The following is a 20,080-nucleotide window of genomic DNA, read 5'->3' as shown; positions in this document are numbered from 1 at the left end:
GGCTCTTGGTTCCCTGAGCATGGGAGCAGCAGGGAGCATGGCTGCCCCCCTCTTCCCCGGACTCTTGGCTCAGCACTCCCTGCTGGGAGCATAGCAGCCACCCAGTTGGGAGCCAAGAGCCGGACAGACGCAGCCCAGTGGGGAGCTGAATGCTGCCCCTCTTAGGTCAGTAGAAGCACTCCTGGTGAGGACACGCACCACCGACAGAAGGGCAGTGTGGACATGAACCGCCACAGTAATTACTAACCTAGAAAGTAACTAAGTTTTAGTGTAGACATGCCCAAAGTAAAAAGAAAGTGGGTAGAATTCTTTCCATACGTCAGATCAGAAACATTATTGGTCATACATGCAATCCTCTGATTTGGAAGCAGCATGGCCTTAGCAGTGTGACCTTAGGAGTATGTGCATTTGGCATGTGAACACACACCTCAAATGGTGTTGGTAATTAATAAAGGAGGCTTTCCTTTGGAGTTGATACTGACCCAGTTCCCCTCTGTAATACAAGATGTTTGGGCTGCTTGTAGTGCTGTTTCAGATCAGATGTAAATCTAAGGCCCTGGCCATCCAGGATATAAGGACTCAGACACATCTCTGAAGGGTAGGGGTGTTTACTGTGTTTAGGGTGTGCTGGCCACGTTCCAGTCTGGGTAATTTAATTTCTGCCTACCTGAATTCCTCTGTAGAGCCAGATGGATGCAGTATTCTTCGCTTCCTGCCTGAACTGTTTTGTAGGAGGAGGGTCATGGTGTTTGCACTGTTAAATAGCTGCTGGGTTTCACCCTAGAGGTGGCTGGGTTTCACAGGAGAGTGAGTGATCCTTATACATCCTTACTAGGGATGTATAAATTAGTTTAATTTAAAATCCGTTTAAACGTTCTAAAAATAGAACAGTTAAACACGGGGGTCGAGGAGTGAGTGTGCTGGGCAGCTCTCACTTGTGGGGAGCTGAGCCAAACCAAGCCCAGCTACGGCTCGTCCCCCTGCGCTGGGCTTCGTGCGGCTTGCGGGGAGCCAAGCCCAGCTGCAGTTCGCCTCCTGCACTAGGCTCTGTGCATCCCTCCACCCCCCAGTTTAAACAGCTGATTAACGTTTAAACAGTTAACTCGTTACATCCCTAATCCTTACCCGCCCATCTCACAGGGTGCTATAAGTGCTTGACCGAGTTCTGTTTGGAAAGCATTCTAAGATCACATGTGAAAAGCATGGTATAAATGCAGACTATTACTTCTGCATCCATTCGGCTAAGATTAATCTCTGCCTTTTTGTTTCTCCCCTTTTGGTTTGATAGGGCTCAGCTTGGTGGCGGCTCTGTAGAAACCCAGGTGGAACAGCTTCCCAAAAAGCACGATGATATTGGTGACTGGAGTCATGTCAGCACCCGAGCTGGGGTCCATGGCCACCACCCCAGTTGCAGCCCCCAATTTCTCCTGGATGCCCGATGACGGCAGCCCCACAGTTATGGAGCAGCCCATATTTCTAATGACCACCGCTGCTCAGGCCATCTCAGGTTTCTTTGTGTGGACAGCTTTGCTCATCACCTGTCATCAGGTAAGAATCCCTTGGTGTTTGGTCTCTGTAACTCTCTCTACCCTCCCCCTCCAAACTGGATGAATACACAGGTGTGAGGGTGTCTCTGCCAGCTGTGGGAAAAGGTGGGTAGGGGTGCCCAGGCTCTGGAGAGGTGTCAGATCCCCATGCTTTGGGAGTTTATTAGAATAATTTCTGCTGTTGTCACTGACTCACCTTATGACTCTTTCACCCCCACCCCGCTTTGAGGAGTCACCAAGAGAGCCAATCTTGCGTCTCGGCAAGGGGAATAGGTGGTGAATAATTTATTAGCCTATAACTCAGTAAAGGGAACTGGTGCTTAGTACTGCACAAAACTGTCCCACCGGAATATTTGTGGGGTGTTCTTTTGCTTCAGGTGGATCCAGGGGTTGGGTAGAAGGGCCATATATGAGTTGTGGAGGTGTCTACACATAGTTGCTTAATGATCAGTTCTGGTCCCTGAGAGCGTGCTAAAATATAGAGAGGAAGCAGATGGCACCATTCTGTGCCTAAGATTGCAATGGCCAGGTAGCTGCCTATGCATAGTGTCTCATCTTTGCCTTTGTCTTCAGGCTTGTAATAATTGAACTTTGTCTAGCAATGAGCCCCAGGGCACAGACAGGTGAGGAGAGTGAGGGCATTGTAAAAGAGATGGAGGATAGAGCATTTTTCCACCTGGCTCTCATTAGCAGAGGCACAAGGGGATTGCCATATCAGGTAAGACCATTGACCCATTCAGTCTGGTATCCTGCCTTCAGCAGCAGCCAAGATCTGTTGCCACATTTACTGAGCTAGCTGCAAATCTGTTCCTTTTCTGGTCTCTCTCAGTGCACCCCTTCATGTCTTAGTCCTTGTGCCTTACTTCTCCCGGGGAGGAAGTCTGCAACTCTCCCACTCTTAGAGCAAAGGCTCTGCCAACATTGTTGCCTAGCAGATCTGATTGAGTTCTGGCACCTGCAGTTCTTCACTTTGGGAGTCTGTGACCAGTCAGCTTCTTAAAATGAAGGTGCTGGTTATTTTAACAGTAGAACAAAGAATTCAGAGAACAAGTATTTAAAAACTAGCAGTCTGCATGCATCTCTCTCTTACCTACTGGCCTGCCACCTAGGCAGACCTGACTTCTTTAGACATCTACAGCAGGGTGTCAGGAGTCTGTCTGTTTTCCCTGAACAACTCCCCCCTTTCTTGAGTGAGTGTTCCTTTTTAAACCTGTCAATCTCCTGTGCGTGCGGGCCTTTTTCTGTCCTGGTTCAAATCAGTTTTGTAGATTAGCTGGAGAGGAGCCAAAACCTTCAAAGGCAGTAGTCCTGGCATTGTCCCTTAACTACTCTCAATGTTTGCAGAGAGATGGCTTATCCTGAGCTGTTCTTTTCCTTCCTGCCTGGTTTTCCAGACAGTCACTCCAGTTACCAGACCAGCATATGGTATTCATAAGTATTACAGGACCACTCCAAATCCATCACACCTGTTCTTTCAGAGGAATGTGAACTCCCACCTCCCACCCAGTAATACACTTGGCCATTTGAGTAGTGCTGTAAGTGGAGGCGGGGGCAGGTGACAGGATGCTCTACTCCTGGTTGGATGGCACCACGTCCTGGGGATTAGCTCAGTCAGACTGCTGCCCCTTCGAGTGGTTACAGCCCATCTGTTTCTCCTTTGCAGCCCCTCTCTGAGTCTCCAGAACCACAGCCGTCCTCTTAGTGACTCAGTCCTCCGGCCAGGTCACCATTGTGGTTTCCCCCCCAGTGGAGAGGGCATCAAGGTACCTGCTCTCCAGCAGTCTCAGTCTCAGGCAGTCTCTGCTTCACTGCCTCACAGTGGCACTCCCACAGGGCCCACCCTTAACTCCAGGTTGCAGCTCAGGGACCCTCTATACAGCAGCTAAGGTTCATTCGTTGCACTTTGCTGCCTTTCCCTGAGCTGCTTCCATACATCCTGGCCTTCCCCACTCCTCCGGCTTTGCCCGTCTCTTCACTCCCTCCTTTCAGGGAATAACTTTAGGCAACTTCTCTCTGTAGCCCCTCAAACACTCCACCCATCCCTCAGAGAGTGACTATAGCCTTCTCCCTACCACCCCTTCTGTTTCCATTTTCCTGTCTTTTAGAGAAGCCCTTCCTGTCTCTCGCAGGCAAGCTTCTCTCTAATTAGCTGCCTCCAATGTAAAGCTCCCCAGTTCGCAGCCTAATTAGCTCCTTGGTCCCACCTGGTCCAGCTCAGCTCTTGCCGGACCAATGTGGTGGTGCACACCCCTTCGCAGGGCAGGATATAGAGGTGATGAGATTGTGCTGTCATTTATGAGGCTTAATTACCTTTTAGTCTTATCTGACCGTATTGTAATTATGTCAGCTATTAGTTCATTAGATGATCAGCCATTTACTGCTTTAAATCATCCAGCCTGAAGTGCCTGCCTTGATGACCTTCTGTGCCAGTGAATTCCACAAGCAGAATTCTGCTACGGAAAGGAGCAGCAGGAAATGTTTGTTTTGCTTTTTCTCCCTTTCTTTCTGGGGCGACGCCTGGTCACTCTATCTCATGGGTGCCAGCACAAATCCAATCCAACATCCTCTTCTCTAATGTAGTCATCAAGTGAACTGTAACACACAGTGGGAAATACATGCCTTGAAATTTATCAACCTATGTTCAGTATCTGGGAGTTATTGGATTCCAGTGAGGTGACTGTGAGTTGGAAAATCACAGCGTATTGCAGAGGCAAATAGTCTAGGGAGGTTTGAAAAGAGATTAGTCACTGATGAATAAGCGTAAGAGTAGTGGCACTAGCTTGGGTAACAATAAGTGCCATCGATTCTCCTGCTTCAGGGTGCACCTTGATCACTTGCTGGAAGTAGGAAAACATTTTTCCCCTATGGTATAGTATTGCACAGCCTGGGTTTTCTGCTTTTCTCTACAGAATCCAATGCTGTAAGGGTTAGAGGCAGAGTGCTGGATTAAATGTGCCATTGTCTGTCCTATAGCATTTCCTGCCTGACGTCTCCTTGTGTTCATGCAGACACTGAAAGGCTCTAGTGACATACCTGTAACTCTGAGAGGGAAACCTGGAGTCACTTGAACTGTGACACTCAGTATCCCTGGGGATGGGTGGGTATTATTTGTGTTGTCATAGCACCTCGGAGCCCTAGTCATTGATCAGGACCCCATTGTGCTAGGTGCTGTGCAAACACAGAACAAAGAGACGGTCCCTGCCCTGAGGAGCTTCCAATCTAAGTATAAGAGGAGAGACCACCAATGGATATAGAGAGACAGAGGAGTACAAGAAACAATGAGACAGTATTGGTCAGCATGACAGACAGTGGTCAGCACACCAGCTGCCTCACTGTTTAGTTTTTTGTAGGCATTACAGCAAAGGAGAGTTTTGAGGAGGGATTTGGAAGTGGATAATGAGGTAGCTTTGTGAATGTTCATGGGCAGCTTCTTCCAAAGCATGAAGGTGCTTGTTTCAAAATTTAATGAGTGGGGGATGGAGGCTGGCGGCATGGGCTGACTGGAGGCGAGCGCTGACCTTTAGGTATTGAATGAAAGATGATAGGTGGGTGGGGATAGGTCGTAAAGAGTCTCGAAAGTGACTCTAAATAGCTTATGTTTTGGCATGGTAGAAAAGAGGGAGCCAGTGGAGGTTTTCAAGGAGAGGGGTGACATGGTCCAAGTGATGGGTTAGGAGAATGATCTTTGCAGCAGCATTCTGAATGGGTATGAACAGGGCAAGATTGCATTTGTCAAGGCCAGAGAAAAGGATGCTGCAGCAGCTGAGACATGAGATGTTGAGAACCTGGACGAGAGATTTAGCTGTGTGGACAGTTAGGAAAGGCCATATCCTAGATGTTATGCAGAAAGAATCTGCAAGATTTAGACATCGCCTGGATGTGGGGACATTGAGAGAGTCAAAGGTGACAGACACCCAGGTTATGGGCCCCAGTGACAGGCAGGGTGGTGAGGGTGTCCACAGTCATCCAAAAAGGAGTTAGCAAGAGGGATTGGGCATGAAACTGAAAAGCTCTGTTGTAGCCATGCTGAGTTTGAACTGGCAATTAGACATCCATGAAGAGAGGTTGGAGAGACAGGCCGGGATTTTAGATTGGACAGAAGGAGACAGGTCTGGAGTAGAGCGAAGCATCTGCGTGAAGATGGTAGTGCAGTTTGAGTTGGCCAGTGAGATTGCTCACAGATAGGGTGTAGAGAAAGAAGAGATGGGAACCAAGAACAAAGTCCTGCAGAAAGCCACAAGGGTGGATGAGGAAGCTCCTTGGAAGGAGAATTTGAAGGAGCAATTAGAGAGGTAGGAGGAGAACCAGGAGAGGACAGTCACAGGAGCCAAGGGAGGGACACGATTTCAAGAAGAGGAGCGTGGTTGACTGTGTTGAAGTGCCTGACAGGTCAAGGAGGATGAGGCTGGAGTACTGGTTCTGAGCTTTGGCTAGGAAGAGGTCTGTAAAGACTTCAGCAAGATCAGTTTCAGTTGAGTGCAAGGGGCAGGAGCCAGATTGGGAGAGGGTATAATATGGAATGGGGGAAGAGGTATTTGAGGAGTATAACTAGATTGTAAGAAGAAGAAAAAATCACTTTGGTTGTGTTTATTCTGGGTTTTTTTGGTTTAAATTAATACTACATGCAAAAGACCTTGCCTCAGGAGAACATGCTCCCAGCTACTTCAACAGAACCTGTGTCTATTGACCATCAGGACATGCTGTCAGGCCTTTTTCTTTACACAAGCTTTTGCCTGAAGTCCTTTAATTGTCCTGCCCATTAGGGAAGGTTGATTTGTATATTTCAAGTAGACAAATTTAGCATTCCCATGCTGGTATTTTTTGGTAAAGTTGAACTTTGTTAGAAGATGGAGATTCTGGTGGAGAATGTTTTTTTAGGGGTGTGACTTAGATTAATTTCGAGATGGTCAGTGACATTGTTGGAGGGAGAGGGTGGGATTGTGGCATCATAGTTGTCTCAGCCAGTTATCCTGGGTGACTAGGGAATTTGCAGTTCTATTGGTTATCAGGCTGCACTAGCTTTATGACTTTATTGTACTGTAGAGAATCCAGTTTCAGAGCTGTGAAATGTAGTGCTCTGGTGGGTGGGCGAGAGGCTGGTATTTTATGGCTGCACTGTCAAAGCAATGTAATACTACTCTTGCCAGCAGGCAATGGGGTTTGGGGATTATCCATCTACTTAAAGCATAGATGAAGGAATTTTCTGGGCTTCTTTCATGGGAAAGTATATAAAACTGCTCAGAAGTAAAGAGGGCCTTAACAATGATGACAGCCTGATGTGCTCAGTCCTATACAGCTGAGGAAATGAGGAGGCTGCAGGGTTGGCAATCTTAAGTGCCTGAAAGGGGATAGCAGAGTCTTGGGATGGACTATATGGAATTAAGTATGAACAAGAGAACATGAGCCCACACTTGGTAGTAATTAGCAAAAAATAGTAAAAATGAATATAATCCCATCTCATTACAAACCGAAGCGCAGCCCCCAACTCACTTCACACAGGCTGCTACTAGTGGCCATGAGAGGGTAACAATTTTTCATTCCTGCCATTTTAAATCTGCATTAGATTACCTGCTCCCGTGTGGAGGTCTGTATCCCATTCCTGGTTCCCCTTGGCCATCCAGTCCCACTCTTTCCTCTGTTTGATTGTGACTGATCCTGTTCTCCATCTTCCTCCCATTCAGATCTACATGCATCTGCGCTGTTACAGCTGCCCCAATGAGCAGCGCTACATTGTTCGGATCCTCTTCATTGTGCCCATTTATGCCTTCGACTCATGGCTCAGCCTCCTTTTCTTCACCAACGACCAGTACTATGTTTACTTCGGCACTGTGCGGGACTGCTACGAAGGTAAGAAGGGGCGCACAGAGGATGGTGGGGCACAGGGGCTTTCTGTTACAGGCTGGAGCGCAGGGACTGGTCCTGCATGTAGACAGGAAGTGTGGAGGACGTACCTCTGTCATAGGGCTAGCATCAGCACTGTTATCAAACAAGAGTCATAATTTGAGGCCTGGCTTAGTGACTGGGGAGTCATGTCTTCTGTCCTGGCCAGAGATGACGCATAACTGTTGACAGATGGGGACACAATTTAAAGCAGCGGTTTTCAAACCTTTTGAGTTGAGCTCCTCCCATCCCTCCTTGGAGTTAAAATTTTTGATTGCACTCCCACAACCCAGACAAAAAGAGGCGAGACAGGGAATGGAGGTGGTGCTCCCTTCCTGAGCCCTGCCACTCGGCCCCTTCTCCCCCCAAACGTTCTTCTAGATCTCCTGGGGAGGTGCGTCCTACAGTTTGAAGACCTCTGATTTAAAGGTTCTGGTGGTAGGCAGCTGGGTTCAGGGCAGGGCATATAAACCCTGGCATAAATCTTGGGGAAGGGGAGGAGGGTGCAAAGTGACCCCTCGTGCCCCATCCACACATCGTCTGCGCTCCTGGTTGCTGTAGGAGTGGCAGGTTATATTGGGACTCCCCTAAGATGCGGTTTAGACACAAAGCTTCTGAAGAGATTTTCATACATGGCAGACTTGTATTCATTCTTTTAGAAGAGGTGTATGAATGCCCACTGATATTAAAGATCCCCAAGAGTAAGGTGCTAGGCCCAGGGACCTGGGCAGACTTCAGGCTGGCTAATTATATTCTGCCCTTCTCACATGTCCCCTAAATCCCCATTGCAGTTTTTGTTGACGGTGTTACTCTTTTCCCATCTTGTGACTGTTTGCATAGTGTCTCCGGCCAGCACAGAAGGGCTGCTGCATTCCACTATGTTAGCCACTGTGGTTCAGTGGTGTGTGAGTGATCTGTAAAGTGCTTTGGAATCCTGCAGGCGAAAAGCTGCTATGGTTAATATCAGTTATTTATTGCACTTTTCTAAGGATCTGACCCCCCTGTCTAGCAAAGGAAAAGACACCCTTGGGGCGTATTAGAGAGGAAACGGTCAGTCTCTGAAATAAACACTTCATCTAAAACCTGCCCCCTTACTCCATTCAGAAAATGAGCCTTCCCTCCACCAACAGCCTCCTGGGAGAGGCTCTATTCAGTGGTAGAACATCCTGTTGGACTACTGTTATTGTGCGGCTGGTGTCGTGTGTGTATCCTGACTAAACTATACCTCGTTTGTAGGGTTTGTTGTTAGGGAGATCTATGTTGCAGAGAGGCCCCTGTGTGTGTCAACAAGTTAATCTGCTCAAAGGACCAGTGACAATGCACTGAGATGCAATAGCAGATGGCAAACTCTCACAAACAATCCAGAGGCCATTTTTCTCTCCCTGTGTTTGTGTGTAAGGCCTAGTAGGAAGCCTGCTGCTCTGTGAAACTCCTCTCCTAGCAACGGCTGTTATCCCTTCCACCTTGCCTAGGGAGTTTGCAAACATCACAGCATCTGCTTAAGGGGTCAGCCTGCTTGGCCAGCTTGTTGTGCTGTGTGGAGGTGTGCCTTTCCTCCCCCCGCCCTGGCTGAATCCCCTCTGTTCTCTGAACAGTTTCAAAACTATCCCCAGGAAAAGCAGGAGATTGGAGAGTGCAGAAGGGATAGCTTTCTCACTTTCAGTGAGATTTTTACTCTTGGGGAATAGCTCCATTTGAAAACAATAAAAATTAGTAATGAATAAAAAAAATCCATCACTAAACTTGAAATCTGTGTTGTACTGATCATGGGTGGTTCTTCATGGAGTATATCTTTGAGTGGGTGGGGTGTACTTTTTTAGTCCTGCTCTTTTATCCTGATTCCACACGTATGAAACCTTGGAGCCACAATCTGTGACACAAGAGTTTAGGTTTTTTTTTTTGTGGTGATGTGATAAGCACTTTTGATGACAAAGATTCATATGGGCTATGAGGGGAAGAGCTATTATTCTAGCATGACTGTCTTTGATGATTAGCACTCCTTTCTTTTGGGGGAATATAGAGGGAGAGTGGGGACAAATATCCCCTTTCCCTCTGATTTTATCTCCTACTCAACGCTTTTTTGGATGGGCAGCTGCAGAGGGGAATAGAGGGCACCACTGGAGAACAGTATGAGAAGCTTAGCTTCTCCTCCGCCAGCAGCTGGGAGCTGCCTCCTTAGGCCCAAAGTTAAGGGGGATGCAGGAAATTTGAAGACCAGGTAATTTACCACAGTTTTGTTTTGTTTTTTTAAATACATGTTTTCCATGCTTGTGTGTGTTTAATTAATTATTTCATTGATACCAATGCCCCAAATCATTACAGTTATATAGTCAGTGTGCCTGTTCAATAACCAGGATTACAGGTGGAATACAGGTATGCCTTATTATTACACAGATGCAGGTAGACCGTGGCCATTTATGCACTGTGCCATACTGTTGTGCTAGAAATGTCTGGAAGTGCTTGTGTTGTGTCTAACCCTGTTGTTAGGTCTTGGCGAGGGGGGGTGTTTCCTCGTGGATGTGTGTGTCCCTTTTTGTAAGAGCATATTTGGGTGATTACAAGGTTCAAGAGGAGGTAAAAGTCCGCAAGCTGCCTCCGATCATGGATGTCTTTCCAAGTGCGATAACCTCCTTGATGTTGGGTATTCAGTTCCTTCCTTAGGACAGATTCTTGGCCTTATGCATTTGATTTTGTTTTGTTCTTATCTTGAAATTACCCGGGTAAAGCATCTCCCTCCTGAGTTTATTATTTCTTCAGGGCATAATGATGTTACCATAATACAAGTGGGATTTGGGCCCCATTGTGCTAGGTGCTGTACAAACATAGAGTAGGGCAGACCTTACCCCAGAGAGCTCACAGTCTAATTTAAATTAGGATACAAGAGTGCATATAATAGTAGGAGAGAGGTGGGAGAACTGCAACAAGGGAAACAGCAATGAGAACATGTGAACGTAGGCTAGCCAAGTGCACTACTAAATGCTTGTCTTTATTTATTTATTTATTTTTTAAAAGTTACATATGATAAGTGAAAGTCCCTACCAGTGATTCACAGGAGCGATGCTAGGGGGGGACTTGCAGTGGCTATAGCCACCCCAAAATTTGCCTCACCTCCCACATAGCAGCTGCTGCTGTTTGGCTGCCCAGCTCTGAAGGCAGAGGAAAAAGAGAGTGGCAGCTGCTGGCCGGGTGCTCAGTTCCAGCAGCGGTGGAGAAGTAAGCGCAGGCGGGGGGCAGGGGTTTCCTGAGGGGAGCCCCCGGCCCGTGTTCCTGCCTGCCGGGGTGCGCCGCTCGGGGCAGGTGGAGGGTCCAGGGCTCCCCATAGCGGCCTGGCCTGACCCACTCTGGCTCAGGCTCCTGGGGCTCTGCCTCCTGTGGTCAGTGCTCCCCAAGTGCTGTGAGGGCTAGGCCGGCCCAGAAGCCAGGATCCCCCAGGAGGCTCTTACTGCCTGCGAGCAGCCAGCACACTGCCTGGCTCCGGCTTCCAGCCTGGCCTTGGATGGGACCTCGGAGTGGGAGAGGAGGAGCAGGAGTCAGGGCCTCAGAGAGGGGCAGGGCCTCGTGGCAAGGAAGAGGCTGGTGCTGCTGCCCCTGTCCATTCACTTGGTTATTTTCACTTGGCAATATACTGTAGCTGTCAGCAGAGTGACTCTTGAAGAGGGAAGAGCATTCCTCACATATGGGGTGATCTGGAAGAAGGAGCAAATGCACCGCACGGTGGGTGACAGAAAGCCCTTATTCAGCCAGCTAGTTAGTGAAAAATGTTACAACTTTCTGCAGAGAACAATAGACAGGCTGTAGGTTCTAATGATCACCATAAACTGTGAAATTTAAGTTTCAGTCCCCAGATCACCTGTCAATTTCTTTGGGTCTCCCTGTGCGGGGAAAGTGTTCACAGTCAGATCACATAGGAGAGACTGTTTGCTCATCAGCTGTCCTAGACTAAGCAGGGCAGGGCCTCCTCTGTACTTGGTTTAGAGACCTCAAAGGTAAATGGAGGGTGCAGCAAGAAGCGATATAGATGATTCATTAAGGATGCTCTGCCATCGGAGTGAACACTAGGCTAATGCCCCAGAATAATGCTAAGGAGCACTGTGACTCTGGGAATGGCACCCTACAAATGAGAGATGAAACAGAGGCCTTGACCAGAGTGGGGATTTTGTCAAAGGCCCTGTGACACTTTTTGGAAGAGTAGGGCCATTAGCCTTGATGTCCTAGCCGGGAGTTGATGCAGATAGTCATGTAACTGCTGAAGTACGAGGAGGAGGGTGCACTCTGGTGTCCTTTGGAATGAAAGGTGTGGTGCAGATTGTCATTGCTGCTGTTTTGCTTCTCTCCTGCACCCCAGCTGCTTGTCCCTGTTGAGTGTGTGTCATGGTTTTGATCTGGTTAATCTGTCTTTGCAGCTTTTGTAATCTACAACTTCCTCAGTCTCTGCTATGAGTACCTTGGGGGGGAGAGCTCCATCATGTCTGAGATCAGAGGGAAATCGATTGAGTGAGTACTCAGTCTGTTTACAGCACACATCTCTCTCCCATCCTTCTGTGGGGGCTTCTGAATCACAGGGTTTATTGGGAACTGTGTGGTACAAAAAGCCTATCCTGAAACTGGATGATATCACCTAGCTCATTACACACAGGACTTAAACTGACTTACAAGCATCCACTCAACCTGGATGAGGCCATCCAGAGCATCTCAGGTGAACTGATCCTATGTGCAGCTTTCGTATTCACCTGGCTTCCCTGTAGTTCCTTCTCTCCCCTTCCCCAGTATATGTTTCCTTTCTCTAGCCCATTCTGGTTATGGCTGCCTGCTCTCCTTTTCTAGTGCCGTACCATGCTAGCCAACAGCTTCCCTCCTGAAAATTGGTTTTGGAGGGCGGGAGTAGGAGTGCAAGACATACGTCTGTTCTTGTCTGCATCTCTGAAGGAGACTAGGGGTTCTGTCACTATAGCTGTGACTAACTAGGCCTGAGGAAAGCAAAATCTTATATTTTCATTGAGAGAGGGTCGGCAGGCAGGCAGACAAGGGCCTACATCTCACTTCTTCCCATATGTTGTGTTCTGCCCTCTGACTCCTCTTTCTCTGACTGTCCTACTGTGTTGCATTTTCAGGTCCAGTTGCATGTATGGGACTTGCTGCCTGTGGGGGAAGACATATTCCATTGGATTCCTGAGGTTCTGCAAACAGGTATGGGCTGAGGAAACCTGGGCTGTGTGCAAGAAGCAAGAGAGGGAGCAGTAATCCCTTGCCCATGATGCTTCTGAGGTGGGGGGCCTCTGAACCATCCTCTGTTCAGTGGGTTTATAAGATATTGCTGAGAAAGGCGCATCAATTGGTGAGAGAGAATAAAGCATTTCTAGTGCTGAAATAGAGCTGACGCAGGTGTACCATGTTGCTCTGCCCACCCAAAAACTAGAAAGACTGTTAGCAAGGGAAATGACCTGTCTTCTTCACAGGATCTACTCCAAATCCTGGGGAAATTATGCTTGTTTCTTCTTTCCCTCCTGGGATGGGTAGGTCCCAGATCCCCTGTGAGAACTTGGTGCCTTTTTGGATCCCAGACACCCCAGTAGTTGTGTAAGTGTCTCTTGAGTTCCCAGCTTTGCCAGTGTGGTTAGGAGTGGGAGTATGGAGTCTGATCATCATGACACAACACTTTGCAGGAGGAACTTCTCCAGCATATTGCTCACTCTGGGGGTGTGCATGCTAAAGTGGGTATGTTCGGAAAGAGAGAGAAATCTAAATGACAACAAATTCGTCATGTGTTCAATCATGGGATCCAGGAAGCTGTCACCACTGACTGCCACGAGGTACCAGTAAAGGTGGAGATTTGCTAAGCTGCTGAAATTGACATGCAGGATTTCTCTGGAGATAATGACTGAAACAGGTTGGTTAGATCAGGGTGTTGCTTTTATTCTCTGAAAAAGGGCTGAATTCCATTTTTAATTATGGTCTTGGGGACTCTCTCTGAGTTTAGGTCCATTTGCTGCCCTTACTCCACACCCGAGCTCCATCTGATCTCAATGAAAAGTCTCTGATTATAAACAGTCTGATTATCACATTCACCGTCACTTCCTGGGAAACATAGTGACCTTTTACACTATGGTTCTTTCTTCCTTCCCTATCCTCTTTTATTTGTTTGTCTCCCTCTTTCCTGCCTTTGTGTATCTCCTTTCTTCCCTCTGTACTTCTTTCCCTAAGCAACACCTAATTCCTTCCTCCCCTGGGCTTCACTCCGACCCCGTTTTCCTTTCCCTCCATTAAAATTATGAGCAATGAAATAGCTAATGTTAACATTTAAAGTGTCATCAGTTGGCTTTTGAGTTAACACCCCAGTGAGATTAATGGGGCGTAGGGTAGTTCACCCCTCTTAGAACTGTTGTTTCAGATCATCTGCAGACTTAGGCAGATATCACTACATGGGTAACACTAATATATATTTAGAAGGTTTTCTCAACCATGAGGACTAGAAACTTTTTTTAATGAAAGTTGAAATTCTGCACACTCTGAGTATGTTGTGCAAGTTCCACAAATGGATCAAGTGGGCTGAGGGTTTGACAACTCTGTCTTGGATATTTTTCTACGTCCCCTCGCTTCCCTGCAATCATGGTGGCAGTTCTTCCGGATGAGATTGCCTTTTGCAAAGTGCTAGCGTGACTTTCTAGCCTGCCAGAGGAACACGAGTCGCTTCCCTCTCACTCCATGGAAGTTGGGCTGATAGCAGCTCAGTGATGAATCTGTAGCACCCAGTCCAGCCTCTCATACCTGCTTGGTACTCCAGCACTGGTGAGCAGGAAAACTTCCAGGGCAACTGACTGCACAGTTTAACATTCAGGATCTATCTCTGTGATGATCAGCTGAGGGGAACCCTGTTAAAAAGAACACCTTAGTCATTCTTGGTCCCACTCTGAGCCTGTCTGGTAGGGCTGTCACCCTGTCGGCTCTTCTCAGCCTCGTTTGTGCTGAAGGCCTCTTCAGTGCTGCAACTATCTTTGCCCTGTCCTCTCTTGTACTGGGCTGTTCTCAGACAGGCAGCTGCTGTATCCATCTGTATCGGCCATGTGTATCTTGGGGAGTCAGGGTACGTCTACGCGGCAATAACAGACTTGCGGCACAGCTGCGGCTGGCCCAGGTCAGCTGACTCAGGTTTGTGAGGTGCGGGGCTAAAAACTGCAGTGTTGACATTTGGGCTGGAACCTGGGCTCTGAGACCCAATCTCTTGGGGTTTTTGAGTCTGGGCTCCAGTCTGATCCCGACTGCTACACTGCAATTTTTAGCACTGTAGCCTTATTTCCATTAGCCCAAGTCGATTGACCTGGGCTCTGAGACTCAGTGCTGGATTTTCTGTGTATTGTAGACACAAAATGGGTGTGGTCTACAACCATGGGCAGATCGTTATCTCCACAGCAGGGCATTACACAGAGGTTCTTTCCTGACTTGTGCCCATTGACCTTCATGATGTCTGGGTCATGCGCCCTCAGTGCATTTCCCATATGTCTTAATGCTTTCTTCTCCAGGAAATGCCTAAAACCAAAAAATGTGCAGGGAACTAGTTAAACAATCCCTGGATCGGAGAGAGAGGAAGCTCAGAGTTGTTTACCAGTTAGCTTGACCTTTTCCACTTCTCATCTTGGTGACTCACCACTGGCTTGAATTGGGGTTTTTATCTCCTTGAAGTCTGATGACCACTAGCAAATTGCATCTTATCAAAAGCAATCTTCCCTTTGGTTTTGCCTTCCTTCTATCCCCCTCTTCAACTGGCCATGGGTCAGCACCTTGCAAAACTCTTACCTGGTTTGCTTTGAGGCGATGCCAGTGAAAAAATTTAGTATCTTCACGCTTACCTCCACGTGAACTTTTGAAGTTCAGCTCGCTCTCTCTCTCCTGGAAGTTCAGTGTTTCTTCCTGATGTAGTTTTGGGTGATAGGGAATCTGATGGGTGGAGGTTAAGAGGCAATGCTGAGTGCTGTGGCATCTCCCAGACAGAATTGCTCTCAACTTCTAGAAAGCCTTGAGGATGATTCTCCCTTCCAGAATGACTCTATCACACATGCCAGGGAAAGCAGAACAGATCTAACCTAGCTAGGCATTTAGCCAACATTCATCACAGTGGTATCTGAAACCACCTTAAGCTGCTCTCATTTGCCGAGAGGTCCCTTCCTAAGAAGAGTCCAGTGTTGCTTCCTCCTTTCTCCCATCTAAGGTGAACGTCTGCATTGCAAGCAAACAGAATAAAGGGATGAAAAATATGGACCAGAGTCCTTTCCTCCCCTCTCCGCCTTTCCTGGGACACCACTCCATGTTTTATTCATTATACAAAATTGTATGTTGTACTGTGTCACCGACCGGGTAGGATCTTTTGTGTGGTTATCTCCTGGAAACATGCATTTCATCTGATCAAATGCTTCTCAATAGCTCCTCTTTGGACTCGGTCATGGAATGTTAGGCCCCAATTAAAGACCTTCACTTAAAATAAATATAGGCGCTCTCCTTACCTCTACTACAACCCAGCCTCTGAACCATCTCTTATCAGTGAGCAGCCTCTTGCAACCTGCAGCCCACAGGTAGGCTTTGGTTCTTGTGGTGGAGGTGGGGCAGCCAGATGCATGCACACAATCTGAATCTCTTTCCCCTCCTTCTCCTAGAGAGCTGCGGTTAAGGAGCAGTGGGACCAAAATAATTGTTTGTTAGGACTGGAACCACACCCTGCTGCTCAACTGCTCTGATGGTGACTGAGACGCACTGTAGTGCTTGCCTGTGGCTCAAAGCCTGTTTGTATATGTATCTGGCAGGTGTTCTCTCTCCTCCCTCTCACTCCTCTTCTCTCTTTCCCCTAGGCCACTCTGCAGTTCTGTGTGGTGAAGCCCCTTATGGCAATCAGCACGGTCATCCTCCAGGCCTTTGGCAAGTACCGGGATGGTGATTTTGAGTAAGCAAACTTGTTTATCATCATGGGATTTCTCTAGCAAGCGAGTCTCTCACACGCCTGATGCTCCATGTGTTTGTGAAGGAAAGGGTCTGGCTGCCCTGGGATCGGAGTAACTGCACGGGGTCCTGGTGGAGAGAGGGCATGTGTGGAGAAAGGTGGGATTTTGGGGTGGGCATGAGAAGAGGGAGGGCGGTGTGTAGGGGAAAGTTGGTATGTGAGAGCAGAGCCATTAAGTGTCAGATTACCTCAGCCTCAAGGAAAGGGGTTGAGTGGTGGGGGTGTCAAAGGATAGAGGAATGTTGTGCCCCTGTCTCAAAGAGTCATGATGGAGGATATTTGTGAGCTGCAGAGGCTTTGTGTTTCCTCTCATTTCAGTGTCACCAGCGGCTACCTCTATGTGACGATCATCTACAATATTTCAGTCAGCCTGGCACTCTATGCCCTCTTCCTCTTCTACTTTGCCACACGCGAGCTGCTCAGCCCCTATAGCCCTGTTCTCAAGTTCTTCATGGTCAAGTCTGTCATCTTCCTGTCCTTCTGGCAAGGTGAGGCACCTCCTCTTCCTTGCCTACAGATTCCATTAGAGAGGCTCCAGGGAAGTAAAAGCTGGTGAAGCAAGTGTTGAGTAGTCACCGAGTCTCTCTTTTGTGGTCCTTCAGTATGTGGTTGCTTGTCCCAGGAGAAGCTCTCTTTCCCCCTTTATCATCTTTGTTCCTCCCCCACTGTCTTTGGCACACACCTGCTCACAAACCAGCTCCTTGTTTGCCACTGGGCAGTTCAGCCAATGGCAAGATACAGCTGGCACAAGTTTATTTGCATACTGCCATTGTATAAAGTTGCTTAAAGTGACGAATCGGAAATCATGTGTCCTTTTTTTAAGATTATGCTAAATGGCACATCAGCTGAAATGCATGACAAGTGGCCTCAGAACCCCCACTGGATCAGGGCAAGATGCATATAAATAAGGAGATATTCTATCAGAACAAATTAATAGAGGTGGTGGAATGTTTAGAGGTTTTTAAGCTGCGGCTTGACAAAGCCCTGGCTGGGATGATTTAGCTGAAGTTGGTCCTGCTTTGAGCAGGGGGTTGGACTAGCTGTCCTCCTGAGCTCCCTTCCAACTTTAACTATGATTTTGTGATTCTATAATAGTCTGTCTGTGTAGTCCACTATATTGCTGTGGCATTAGCCATATTGTCACATGCTACAGAGAAAGTAAAAAACTCAGTTCACATACTAGTGTAATACTTCATGCGATGGGGAGAAATGCCTTCCTGACTCCTGCTATCATCAGTTCACACCCTAAAGCATGAGGATTTATTTTGCTGGTAATTTCATTTTACCTAGTGTTGGTGCCAGCACCAGCGTAGTTCAAGATATGCCTGAGTGGTTTTTTTACCCTTTTTTGAGCTATGTGCTACAGCAGTGAGTTCCATGATTCATTTATAAGTTGCGATTAAAAAAAAAAGTTCATATTTAAGTGCTATCTGTGCTCAAAATTGTTACTGTTGAATTTCACCAGGTGCTGCTTTTCCCTTGTACTACAAAACAAGGTGAATTGGAGCATCCTGCTGACTTCCTTTGTAGCAGTCAATTTGTTAAATGAATTTGCCTAGACACATGCACAGACAACTGGCCATGGTCGTTCTGGAAGGAGTTGTGAGGTCAGCCTTTGTTTTGCCTCGCTTGTGTCTGAATCTCTTGCCCTGCTCAGGGATGTTGCTGGCTATTCTTGAGAAGTGTGGTGCCATTCCCAAGATCAACTCTGCCAATGTGTCTGTGGGCGAAGGTACTGTGGCTGCTGGCTACCAGGACTTCATCATCTGTGTGGAGATGTTCTTCGCAGCCCTCGCCCTGCGCCATGCCTTCACCTACAAGGTCTATGCGGACAAACGTCTTGATGCACAAGGTACAGAAGCCAGCCTCCCTGAGAGAGTCATGTGGCAAGAAGGAGGGCAATCAGTACCCCATGCTGGTTTATTGGGTCCTAGGCTCCCAGTCTGGATACTCGGGAAAGGGTTCTCTCCCCAGTTATATTTGCACAGACACATGCGAGGGCACTACAGGTCAGAACCTAGTCTGATTTTATCATTGTTTCCTTTTCAGTTCCCCAATACTCCATCCAGGACTGCTCGAAGCAGACTTCAGGGCTGTAAGAAGTAGTCTCCTGTTATAGGATGGTGTAATAGCCTCTTTTCTGTGTCTCTATGAGGGAACTCCACACGTTCAGTTTGTGCAGCAGACACAAGGGAGTGGGGGGAGAGGTCTGAGGCAGCTCCTGTTGGACTCAAACTGAGGTAGATGGAAATATGTGCCCTTGACATAAGGGAAGGGGGTCATCATACAGAGTCATTCTGAGAACAGAGGGCTCAGAGGCCCAGCTCTTGGGAAGAGGAAGGGCATCAGCAGAGGGACATGGGAGCTGGCCTGTGAAGAGAGGATGTTCTTGTACCCAGCACTGTACCAGTACGTCATGGTGTTTTCCCTTCTCCCCTAAATAAAGGGGTCTGGTTTCCTTCCCTTTAGCGATGGGATCTGCATCATGCACAGGTGGCATATGAAGATCATCGCATGTCCGCTCCATCCCAGCAAGCATAGAGGCTCTGGAAGGACAGGTCACTCCAACAATAGAGGGCTTTTGGGTAGAAATTAGAGGGTCTCGCCCTCCCACAGAATACACCGTAGCTGCAGAGGCCACCTGTATTAAATGGATGGTTACATTGCTACCCAGCACTTCGGGGGTATTTTGGTAGCGGGTCTGAGAATAACTTGCTTGTTCAGCCTGTTATTTCCCATCTTTCTGTCTCTCCTTTTCCTTTCTCTCCTTCTCTCCCTTGCTTTGGCTACTGGTTTCTGACGCAGCCGTTCCAACGTATGGGCCATACGGTAGGTGCCATGCTCTGTGTATTCTTCAGTTTCTCTTAACGGGGACACTATTCACACTTGTTTCCCACCCCCCTCCACCAATATCCTAACCTTTCCCTAGGAAGAACTAGCTGGCAGATTCCTGCTGCCATCCCGTGTATGTAACTTGCCTTATTTGATGCAGCTTCTTGAGAGTTCCTGTATGGTAGGTTGCCTAACAGGGTAGTGATAGAACTTCATAGACAGGGGTGTCTTTTGTGGGGCTAGCAGGTTGGGAGGCTTATCTGTAGCATTGAAACACTTAATTGTTTTAGGCCTAGCTAAAACCATGGGCCGTGTAAACAACGGTGCACACTCTGTACCCAGATCTAAGGCTGGGAGTGGGGCTGTGTATATCAAAGCAGTTGGCCTCATGTGTGGGACACTGTCCCCCTTTTATCACCAAAAATAAGCAGCATGCCTTGGTGGTTTGGGAGCTCAACTTTTGGGGCTGGGAGCAAATGCAGAAGCTCATGTGGGGACTGATACCCCTGGCAGTTCAGAGAGGGATGGGATTAGTAGCATTCCAGGATAGGATTTCCAACTCTGTACCTGTCTGTCTTGCACCCTGTAATTTCCCCACATCCCCCAGGCTTTATAGGGTTGGCTCAGCTGCAGCTTCCCTCACTGCTGTTGTGTGAGACACACACACACATCCCTAGCCCACGTTGAGGGCTCTTCGCTAGTGCCTGCGCCCTCCCTTCCTTCCTAGCTTCATGTCTCTCTCCTTTTTCTAAACCTTTCCTGCCGCCCATAACAGCAGTGAACCCCTCAGTCCTGTCTGCAGCCACCATCCTTCCTGATGAATGCAAGCCCCATA

General features: G+C 47.9%; 1 protein-coding gene across 1 annotated transcript in view; it reads left to right on the top strand.

Annotated features, from left to right (window-relative positions):
• The window catches only part of TMEM184B (transmembrane protein 184B), a 40,821-nt gene that overhangs the window by 16,487 nt on the left and 4,254 nt on the right, over positions 1–20,080 (top strand). Inside the window, exons 2-8 of the mRNA XM_067559475.1 lie at positions 1,289–1,548; positions 7,229–7,394; positions 11,831–11,921; positions 12,539–12,614; positions 16,265–16,356; positions 16,732–16,901; positions 18,071–18,265. Coding sequence (XP_067415576.1) covers positions 1,348–1,548; positions 7,229–7,394; positions 11,831–11,921; positions 12,539–12,614; positions 16,265–16,356; positions 16,732–16,901; positions 18,071–18,265 — 991 coding nt within the window. The 5' untranslated portion in view covers positions 1,289–1,347. The remainder of the gene's footprint in view (positions 1–1,288; positions 1,549–7,228; positions 7,395–11,830; positions 11,922–12,538; positions 12,615–16,264; positions 16,357–16,731; positions 16,902–18,070; positions 18,266–20,080) is intronic.

This window comes from Emydura macquarii, unplaced genomic scaffold (assembly GCF_026122565.2).
Source record: "Emydura macquarii macquarii isolate MOO-44397 ecotype Brisbane River unplaced genomic scaffold, CSIRO-AGI_Emac_v2 contig_2205, whole genome shotgun sequence".
Lineage (NCBI taxonomy): Eukaryota > Metazoa > Chordata > Testudines > Chelidae > Emydura > Emydura macquarii.
Note: the sequence above shows the minus strand (reverse complement) of the source record. Positions and strands in the feature narration are given on the sequence as shown.